The following is a 12,109-nucleotide window of genomic DNA, read 5'->3' as shown; positions in this document are numbered from 1 at the left end:
TTTTTTTTTATAGTGATTTTAATCACTGTCAGATATCATAATACTTGATCCAACTATGCCACATCACTACTGTGCCGCGATCCCCCTGTGCTGGGTTTTTTTCTTTCGAGTAGATTTAAATAAATATATCGTCTGACTATATAATATTTGTATTTAAGAAATATAATTAATAATTTTTTGATTACATGTTTATTATCTATTGAACGAAAAAAAATGTATTTTAAATGTTCACATATCATTCAATATCACATATCATACTGTACTCTGATTTAACACGAAGCACAATTGATTGAAAAACATTCTTTAGTCTTTGGAGAATCAATTTATTTTTTGAAAAAATATAAAGGAAATCGTCAAATGGTTCTAACGATTTGTATGTTATATCTGGTGTTGGGGATATACGAGATCCATCTGAATTCTTGTGTAAATGGAAGATAAAATTGTCTTTTAAACCTACCATTGATTTTAGAAATTCTAGCAATTTTCCTTCACATACTGATTTTCGACGATTTTGATAATATGTAAAATCTTTAATTTCAACCGACATTCTATAAAGACCTTCTTGAATACTAAAAACAGCTGAAAGTAAAACACTTGTAACGATTTGAGGACCCAATACATGTCTATCATTAGATTTCAAAATGTTATAACTATATAAAAACAGTAAATTTAAATACTTAAATGTTCGGTTTTCAACTGCCAACATAAAAGATTCTTTAAATACAAAGTCAAAATTTATACGATTTCTTTCTTCTAACGAATCTATAGATCCATTATTAAATTGAGACACCAATTCACTAAACAATACAACATTATCATCTGGATCGTAAACTGGTTTCTTTTTCAATAAATTTATAATTAGGTAGCTTGGCTAGGTTTGTCAATTCGATATCATTTCTGTTTTGAGTAACTCCGGTACCAGTTGAAAAGATTATTAATACAGAAAACACAACAAACATAAACTGTATGGCAATCATAATTCCAATTTTCCAAAAATTAAATATATTTGTGTTCAATGACTAAGTTAAACAATATATTTAATAGATGTACGTATTTAATAAATTATTGTTATTTTGTTCAAAACGAAACCAATTTAATTATTTTTGTTGTACTAATAAAAAATTATTGGCAAAATCGTATTATTTTATTGATATTTATATGTTTCTAAATGCTATTTTTAATTTCCTCGAATGGTTTTTTATTTATTGCCTATTTGACAAATATTTTAGGATACTAAACAACCATTAGTACAATAATCGTTATTTTTGACACCGGCTGTTAAAATTAAAATATTTGTTTAAATTCTCAATATTTTTTTTCAGATATTAAAAATCTTAAACACTAGGTTTCGCCTAGCAGTGGCTCTACCCTAAACCCGGCATCCTACACCTAAGGCGCGTTAAGCTCTCTGGGCTGCCCTTATACGTCGGCTACTGATACCTGTAGTAGTATCCAGTATAGCCGGACACGATATGTGGTCTGTAAAAATAGTATTACTCCAAAAGCCACATACTTTATCTTAATCAGGATATTAATAAGGAACTAGTAGATTATGTAGCTTTTGGAATAATATACCATTTTTTTTAAATTAAACGCTATCTAAAGATTTGCATCGAAACGTTTTTTTTTTATAGTGATTTTAATCACTGTCAGATTAAATTTATACTGGACCCAACTATGCCACGTCCCCACTGTACTAGGGTTTTTTTTTTGATATTAATGTTTATTGTGTATAAAACGTACATAAGTATTATACAACAAAAAAAATATTTTATCCAATTTTTAATTGTTTTTATAAACATGCATAAGACACCTAGGAGTATTATTAGTATATATATATTTATTTATTTATTTATTTATGTACACATATGTTTGTTTGTTATTTAATACCATCGTTATTTGGTAAATTGAGTAACAATAAAAAGTCTTAATTTTAATCGTTTTAGTTAAATTCATCACCAAAAATATTTAATCGAGATAAAATATGTAATATAGTATGATAACTCTTATTAGTTAAATTATATATAAATAAACCAATATGTAATACACGAGAAAAGGAATACAAATGTATTCTGTATTTTCCGAATCAAAATTTGTGAAAATATGTTTACTAACTTTAAACTAGTAAATGATTTACTTCAGTGTAACTATCAAATGTTCATCGGGTGGAATAATGATAACCTTAGACGCATCTTGCTTTTTCAATTTATCGCCTAAAAGTTGTAGCTATACAGTAAACAGTAATATCTAATTTTATTCGGTTCTTGTAAAAATGTTTAGTCATCTTTTAAATTATTAATACAATATTCTCTTTTCAAATTTGTTAATTTCGTATTATATTTTCATATTATTATATTTATATTTATAATAGTACCCAAGAAGTGGCAAGATATCTTTTTTTTTTAATATTGACGACAATGATGATTAATTAAAAAACGGATACATTTGTAATTATGATAAAAATAATTATAATATAATAATAATTATTAAATTTAATTTAACAACTAATTATGAAATATTTTTTATGTTTTTCTATGAATAATTTAATTTCAAATTAATCACATTTCAAAATTGTTGAAAAAAAATCAACTTTTTCTAATTGAATCGTTTGTATAGAATACTTAGTATGATACTTATCATCTCATCGAAAGACGTTATAGACATGCGAAATTATTTTTTGTATAAACTCCTCGCGGTGTTGCCATAATATTAAAAACATTTTAAATCATTGAACATTTTTTAATTTTAGGGATATACTCACCGATAACGCTTATTTCTTTTCCCTTTTAGTTTTTTCCGAACTTAGTGGTTTTTATACATAGTGTACAGAACAAAAATCGAATTTACATCGTCTAAAATGAAGTACTTTTTTTTAAATCATACATTTAAAAAATAACAAATAGGATCACTGAACACGAGTCAAATGAAAAAGAAATTGGAAACGTTATCAACAATAATTTTTTGCCGCAAGTCCCAAACACAGCGTAGAGTCTTAACGCGCGTTTAAAAACGTCTAGTGTAAAACTGGCTTTATAGTTAGGAAAAAATTAACGAGTTTAGGTAATACCACAGATTAAATCGTTAGTGTCCGTCAACTGACACTCAGGTCCGGAAAGGAGGCTGACGACCCCCAGGAGCACAATAGTTGTGGCAGCCCAGCTCGTCGCAAAAAATATTTCTATCGCTCATTAACAAGAAAAGATGAGTAAAATAAAAATTGAAGTTTAAAAATAGATTGCACAAAGCGGATTGCGCTTATTGTAGCGGCCTCCGTACTCTATAGCAGCGGTTCCCAATTAGTGTGAAGCCACGGACCCCTAGCTATAACTTAAATTGGTCCACGGACCCCTTTTTTGTAAATACTTACTTTTCAATTTTATTTTATTATGAAAATGAGAAATTTGAAAGTTATTTGTTATTTTCAAGTTATTTGAAATAACACCTTCAAACTTTATGAGACAAGTGAAATCTTTCTTTTTTGTTCATAATTTCGTCTAAGTCTGGCAGCATGCTTGATATTTTAACTCTTAAATCAGCGTCAATATTAAGTCTATTACGATATTTATTTTTCATGTAACAGTAGGTAGAAAAAGCTTGTTCACATCTATATGTTGTGCAAAAGAGGATCAAATGTCTTAAAGCTTTCTCAGCCAGTTGCTTTTGATTATTTTGAATCAGATATTTCACTCTTTACCTCCTGTGATAAACATTCACACGAAGATTCCAAAAAAGATTGTAATGAAATGTATAAAAAAGGACACACGGTACTAATCGCTGACCAGTTATGACTGAGAAGAAAATAATCAGTATGGTTTCACGTTCTGAATTATAGTAATAACAGTGTAATAGTGAAGATAATAATGATATTTATTTCTATGAAATTGATTATCTATTTTTTTCGCGATAATCAAGTTTTAATAGTCTATAAATACTCGGAATTTCATATTACTACAAAGTTAATAATTTCCTAAAATAAAATAAAAATTTTACAACAAAACAACATAACCGCGGACCCCCTAAAAACAACACGCGGACCCCTGGGGGTCCGCGGACCACCAATTGGGAACCGCTGCTCTATAGACAGCGGCCAGTGGATGATCCGCCACTGATGGGTATCAATTGGGGCCGTAAATATTATGCCATCGGCATTTTAAAACGTCTAATGTAAAAAGATAAATGTATTCAATAATGTAGCATAGCTCATTTTGGATACGAATTGTTAAGGGATTCGTATTTTTCACTGTCATTAGCTATTAATTCTGGGAATTCCCATTTGGTCTCGGCGCGCGATTAAAATTAAACGTGATGACTAATATGAAAACCAATGGGTAATATGGGACCTATAATGTGTACTGTTCGTATCGATTAGTGTGAGCGGCTGGTGAAAATATGAAAAAGTTGTGATAGAAAATTTCGAGCTACGGCGAATTCCAATAAATAACGTTTGTTGTCGTCGGCCACGAAAAACAAATTCTCCATTTGCCATGCCGTGCCAACGAATCGAGATAGAAACCGAAAACGCGATTAAAACCAGTCACGACGCACGTCGAAACGACTTAAAAGGCGTCCGTTGAGTCGTTCCGTGTTTGATCGAAAACGTTTTGGCTAAAAGACAAATTATCACGGACCCATCGATTGTTGGTTAATTAATTCCCTATGAAACGAGTACCGACCGTGGAAATTTCGTTTCCAATATACACATTCTCTGTTTTCTTATATAATATATATATTTTTTCGGCTAGGTGAATTTTTATATTTTTTAAGTTTCAATTATGAGCGAGGAGTAAGTTTTTATAGAATGTGGTAAGGCACTACGACTATGGTGCACGATTTAGCAGAAAATTCAAAGTGATTCAATTTTCTTTAACTTGACAGTAATACTTTATGTTGTAAAAATTTTTCATGAGAATCAATTTTATTTCTTTTCTGAAGTATTATTATAGTCTTCATATACTTTTAGATTTGAATATTAAACCAACTGAATTTTTTTTTACTACTGTGAACCGATTTAAATAATTCCATCTTGACAAGTATATTAAGATAAAATGATAATCGTTTTTCGATAATGCACCAATGTTATTGATTTGTTTTTGTTTTTTAGGCTTTGTCGTTCGACTTGTGATATATATTTGGATATCATTGGATAACAAACGAACTCCTAATTTAACTAGTCACCAGAGAAATTAAATTGATGAGTGCTATTCAAATTTTCCAAACTACAACAGGTTGGGTATGTTGAAACATTGTTGATTAATTTAATTTAAAATAAAACCAATGCATTTGTTTTTACCGTAACAACTAGTTAATGATATTCTTTAATTATTCTGTCATTTATGAAAAACAATTTAAGAATAATTTCTTAATTGCTCTTAAAATTAGATATATGACTAGTTTAGTATTAAAATTTTTACACTATTAATCATATTGAATTTAATTATTCTTATTTTATTTCACAGGTTACCTTTATGAAGGGTTTACATGTTGTTGAATGGAATAGGTTATGTAATTAAAATATTTAGAAATTATTCGTAATATAATAGTATATAATATCAAATATCAAAACATATAATATAAGAGATGTACAACGGCAACGGGTCACTTTACTCGATAGACGACGAAATTATGACTAAACTGTAAACATGTATACAATAGGCTGCATTGAATAAAACAACATAATCATAAAAGGAATGTGTCCCTTTGACCTTGTACTATACTAACATAAGTAAAAATACATTAAACTGTTATCTTAAATAATATTACTGTACCCAGTGTGTTGTTTAATAATATAAACACTTCCCCTTAAACAATACACCCGTACATAGTTAATTAAAAAATTATAAATCTATAATTCCTAACATTTCTCTGAGTTCTTGACATCTTGTTCGTGGTGTTGGCTTGGTCAAAATGTTAGCTAACTGCTCTTTGCTGGTCACATACTCCAGTGAAAACATCCCTTCATTGATCTTCTCACGAATATAATGATAATGAACATCTATATGTTTAGTTCGTTTATGGAATTCTGGATTCTTCACCAATTTTATGGCACTTTGATTGTCCGTATACAGAACAGGTGTCTCTCCCTGTGTTTCCAGAAGATCACTTATTAGTAGCGTCAACCAAGTTAATTCCTGGACTGCTTGACTCGGTGCCATGTATTCAACCTCAGTAGTTGGGAGTGCTACCGATTTTTGCCTTTGTGAACACCATGCTATTATTCCATTAGTCATCATGAAAATGTATCCTGATGTTGATCGCCTAGTTGTTGTATCACCAGCATAGTCTGCATCACTATAACCATGTAACTTAAGTTTCACCCTAGAATAAAAAAATAAACCATAGTTATAGGTTCCTTTTAAATATTTTAAAATACGTTTCACCGCATTCCAATGTATTATCAGAGGTTTTTCTAAATAGTGACTTACAAAATTTACAGCAAATGTTATGTCAGTCCTTGTGATCTGACTTAGATATAACAAACTTCCTACTGCTTTTCTGTGTGTAACTTCCCCTGCTTGTAATGATTCAGATAAATTTACATCTAATGAGTGTTGTGGATCTGCAAGAATGCATAGAGCGTTGGATTCAACCATATTGAATCTCTCCAAAACGCGTTGACAATATAATGATTGATGAATAAATATTGACCCATCTGATCTCTGATCAATTTCAATTCCCAGAAAATGATTAAGTTCACCTGATTTTTTCAGGTTGTCAGGTTTTGTCAAAGTTGCTCATCAGGTACTTCACCATCATGTCCACCTGTTCATCATTTGTTGCTGCTATAATCCCATCATCTATAAAAATAGCTACAATCATTAATTGTTCATTTTTATTACTTATAAATACACAGAGATCTGCCTTTGTTTCTTTTAGATCAAAGTTTAACAACAAATTTTTAAATTTTGTATTCCAGAACCTGAGTGCTTGTTTTAATCCATACAAGCTTCGTTGAAGTTTGCAAACTTGTTTAGTTCCATCTTCATAACCTTTTGGCTGGTTCATGTAAATCTCTTCTTCAAGATCACCATATAAAAATGCTGTTTTAATATCAAATTGTCTGAGTTTTAATTTTCTGGCTGCTGCTATTGCTAGCAGTCTCGTATAGAGTCATACTTTACAACTGGACTAAAAGTTTCTTGAAAATCAATTCCATGCTCTTGTGCATAACCTTTTATTACTAATCTGGCTATAAATCTATCAACTCCTCCATTTTTCTTGAGTTTGGTTCGATATACCCAGCCATTTTCATTCTTTTTTAATGACAACATTTCTTGATCCATTGCTTCTTTCCAATCTTCTGAATTTCCTTTTGATATAGCTTCTTCATATGTAACTGGATTATCACACATTGAATAAAATGTTTCTGTTCTATACCTTACTGGTTTTTCTATATTTTGTCTATCTCTAAGTCTCATTTTTAATTGCTCATGAGTCTGATCTGCTGATTGATCAAGTTCATCCATATTTTGTTTTCTTTCAACATTATTCTCATCATTAATGTTATTTTCTTCACTTTCAACCACCATTTTTGAATTTATTTCTTCATCTTCTTTTCTAATTTTGATTTCTAATTCTTTGAATATAACATCTCTGCTTAATGAAACTTCTTTTCCATTAAAGCATATGCGGTATCCTTTAGTTTCTTCTAAATACCCAACAAATATTCCTTTTCTCCCTTTTTGATCCCATTGTCTACGTTTTTCTTTTGGTATATGAACATAAACTTCACTACCAACTACTTTAAAATTGCTTATATTGGGACTTTTATTATACCATAATTCATAGGGCGTTTTTTCTTTGTTACCTGAATTTAACGTACGATTCAATACATATACAGCTGTATTTACCGCTTCAGCCCAAAGATTTTTTGACAAATATTTACTGTATAACATAGTTCTAGCAGCTTCTACTATTGTACACATTGTTCGTTCCGCTTTACCATTTTGCTGTGGTGTATATGGTACACTGGTCTCATGTTTTATACCAAATTTATTCAAAATAGCTATGACTTCATCATTCTTATATTCCAAACCACAATCACTTCGTAAAGTAAGAACTGATATATTTAACTGATTTTTCACTGTATATAAGAATAATTCAAACTTCTCTTTTACTTCTGATTTTTGTTTCATAAAATATACATACGTATACTTAGAGTAATCATCTTTGAATATAACAAAGTATCTTTTACCACCAAGAGAATTTTTTTCCATGGANTACCACCAAGAGAATTTTCTTCCATGGGTCCACAAACATCACTGTGAATTATCTGACCTGGTTTTGTTGTTTTGGTACTGCTCAGTGTAAATGGTTCTCTGTGTTGTTTACCATAAACGCAAACTTCACAGAAAAATTTATTTTCTATATCCGTGAATTGAATACCCATATGCCTTAAGTAATTTCTAACATATTGAACATTCTGATGACCTAGTTTTTCATGCCACTGTTGTAATGTAAGAGTTTTTTCAGCAATATTCACTTGATTTATCTCTTGCGAAATCCTTGTATTAAAAACATCGAAAACAATTAATTCTCACGAATTCCAACAGCAACTGTACTATTTCCTCTTTTAAATGTACAAACATTTTTGTCTGTTATCATTATTATACCTTTATCAACGCATGCTCCACATGAAAACAAATTTACTTTGAGTTCAGGTACATGTAAAACATTTGACAAATAACTGTCAACCCATTTTTCGCCAATTTTTGCTTGAACATATATATTACCTTTACCAATAGCCATAATATATTTACCATCACCAATACGTACTGGCAATTGAATCTTGAACGACTCATTAATTCTGAACCACTCTCTTCTACTGGTCATGTGATCACTTGCACCGGAGTCCACACACCATTTATCAGAATCACTAATTTTGCTTACCAGTGAATTAACGCCCAATAGTGCATTACCAGAATTGGATTCGTTTTTATTCTTTCTATCTTGTTCTTTCTTCAAAATCCAGCAATCACGTTTCCAATGATCTGGTTTCTTACAAAAATTGCAAATTCCTGGTTTTCTATCATTATTTTGTTGACTTCCAAATTTTGAATATTTTTTATTTTTGCGTTCTGAACGTTTTTTTCGCCGCAAATGCACTATTTTCACCATTATTTTTCTGGATTTCATGGCCATTACTTTGTCTTGTTTCCTCTACCATTATTATATACAAATTAAAAGTGTGTGAAAGGTTATTAAAATATAAATATCTGTATTAAATTCCTTTTATGCAATTAAAATAGACTGATATTAGTTTTGCAGCAAGCACTTATTTATAATAGTTATAAATATATAATGTTCTAATTATTAGAACAATATATTTCCACTTGAAGGTTAAGTTAATCTCAATGTTGTCTCTAATGAATAAGACATAAATTTATATGTCGCTATTCAAATTTTTATTCATCAGGTTCTGTCATCTTAAATAATTTTTGATCCAGCTAATATTAAATGTTACTTCTTCATGATTGCCACAAATTAAGTGTTTTCAAATTCCATGATTTTCGAGTTAATAAAAATATATATACTTGGCTTAAGAGGCATATATTATTTTAGCGGAGGTGTGTTTTTATTGGCCATTCCCATCATTTTTATTATTCTTTGTTTACTCATTATAATATTAGAAACCAGTGGAATTGAACTTAAAAAACACTTTTTAATCTACCTCTATTACCTAAGAGTCGTAATTATACATCTATGAAGTGATTTGTATACAAAAACCTTCAACTCATTGTTTTTAATATGTAAAAAAATATATAATAGAATGGGAATCGTATCTCTAACCTCTCCTTTACATAATCTAAATATATTATTAATTTTGAAAAAGTCCAAGATAAATCATAATCCCTGATATTTCAAAATTTCCCAGACTTGTGTCAATCATTTTTTTACAGTTCTAGGTTAGAGGTACAGCTTGTTTTGGTATTGTGTATGTAGTCCACTCGTACTACATACCCTCTATGTTTTAAAACACTTACAACTCAATTTGTACTTATCTTTAATTTGTTGCTGACCTATCAAAATTTCTTTTAGGAAATGTGTTAAAAAAGGCTACTTTGAAATAAAAAAAAAATTTGATATAAATAATGAAAAATATTAGTTAACATAGTCCAAAACTATAAAAATTATATATATATACATAAACTTAAAAAATTTAACACAAAATGCTTGCTAAATCAAATTATTAAAAATGTCAGAATTTATTGGAATACATGTATATATTAAATCTGACATTAATTTAATTTAATCGTGATGATTATTGTTTAGAATGACAATATTTTTAGAAGAATGTAATAATTCAATCCTTATTTTGCATTTAATATTTCTGAAGGCATATTTTTATTATTTAACATACATGATACTAATATCGATTTCTCATATTATTTTGGTGTAATTGTTAAAAATAATATGTTAAGATATTAATTTGTATAGACTTATGTAAAAATGAATATTTAGGGGAAGACAGGATAGATTCAAACAAAAATAACTTAATATTATGTGCTTGAAGTATATAAAATATTAAGTATTGAAATATTAAAAGTATTATATAGCATTTAAAATAGCCATTTATGAAAAATATTTTTACTTTAAATGTATTCCAAAAATTTGGTACATTTGAATTTTTAAGGGAGATATTTTTATGTATTACTTATTATGTGTCAAAATAATAATGTTTCTCCGAGCATAACTCGAAAAAATATGTATAATTAAAATATGAGATGTACAGTTATTTATAAAGAATAAGTTACAATTATATCTCTAAATTAAGTACTCTTCCTAAATTAGCGAAATCTACAATTACAAATTTACTAGTCTATTATACAGACTAGTATCAAATATTAGTCTAAGTGGCCGCGTTGATGCGGTTTATACTGACCTTAGAAAAGCCTTTGATAGTGTTGATCATCATATTTTAATTAAAAAATTAACATATCTAGGGGTTAGTAGACAAATACAATTATGTTTCTTATCTTACTTAGTTAATAGAAAGCAACAAATCAAAATCGGAAAGTATAAGTCTACGGTCTTAAACGTGTCATCAGGAGTTCCCCAAGGGGGACACCTGTCACTTCACCTATTCATCCTATTTATGAATGACGTAAATTTCTGTTTTCAATACTGTAAATATCTATTGTTTGCAGATGACCTAAAGTTTTATTTGCCAATTGTAACATATTTTTTAATTGGTGCTAACGAAATAAACTATTTATTAATGCTAGTAAATGTTCAAAAATCACTTTTATTTGCAATAAAAGTTACTCAATATGTAATTATAGATTAGATAATAATAAATAAAAAATAGTTCATAGTATAAAAGATTTAGGTGTAAATTTGTAAAATTATTTGTCTTTTACTGAACATATAACTTTTATTTGTAATAAAGCATCTAGAACCCTTGGTTTCATAAAAAGAAATTACAGAGATTTTAATAATATAATTTGTCTAAAAACTTCATACTTTGCCTTAATTAGGTCTACGCTAGAGTATGTTTCTATCATTTGGTCTCCCTTTCTNATTAGGTCTACGCTAGAGTATGCTTCTATCATTTGGTCTCCCTTTCTAATGGGAGAAATAAAAAATAAGAGATCTATACAAAATAAATTTTTACGGATGTTATCTTATAAGTTAAATGTACATAGTAATTCACATGTCGATTATGGGATGTCAACCCTTCAAGCTAGAAGAAAATTTAATGATGTGAAGTGGATTTATAATTTATTATTTAATAAATCCCAAGATATTTTAAATAAAATCAATTTCCATGTACCTGCTACTAGTCTTAGAGAATTTTTCTTTTTCTATTTACTTACATAAAAATAGAATTATAGTCATAACTCACCACTTAATCACATGTTACTATTTTGTAATTCTTTACCAGCCTTTGATTTCCATCACCATAATTCAGCCATGTTAAAAAAAATAATACTTTAAATTTGCTTCTTTATATTTCATTTCTTCTGTTTTAAGGTCTTAGTAATATGTTTATCTTATTGTACACATATACTTAAATATTGTTTTTATATAACGTATATTAACTGTACCCATTGCTTATATAGGCATTACTTTAACAATAAATAAAAAAAAATAATTGCTGTGAATCATATTA

The 12,109-nt window shown here is 28.8% G+C and overlaps 1 protein-coding gene across 1 annotated transcript; it reads right to left on the bottom strand.

Annotated features, from left to right (window-relative positions):
* Positions 1-5,834: 5,834 nt before the first annotated feature.
* On the bottom strand, positions 5,835-6,590 carry LOC126909428 (uncharacterized). Its single transcript, XM_050691852.1, has one exon. The coding sequence runs from the start codon at positions 6,588-6,590 to the stop codon at positions 5,835-5,837; it is 756 nt and encodes a 251-aa protein (XP_050547809.1).
* Positions 6,591-12,109: the final 5,519 nt, after the last annotated feature.

The sequence above is a fragment of the Daktulosphaira vitifoliae genome, unplaced genomic scaffold, assembly GCF_025091365.1.
Source record: "Daktulosphaira vitifoliae isolate Bord-2020 unplaced genomic scaffold, ASM2509136v1 Scaffold_378, whole genome shotgun sequence".
NCBI lineage: Eukaryota > Metazoa > Arthropoda > Insecta > Hemiptera > Phylloxeridae > Daktulosphaira > Daktulosphaira vitifoliae.
The sequence above is the reverse complement of the archived record's forward strand: the minus strand, read 5'-3'. Positions and strand labels throughout refer to the sequence as shown.

Excerpts from the sequence above, each read along its gene's own strand:
- LOC126909428 (XM_050691852.1), bottom strand. The coding sequence starts at position 6,590 with ATGGTTGAATCCAACGCTCTATGCATTCTTGCAGATCCACAACACTCA.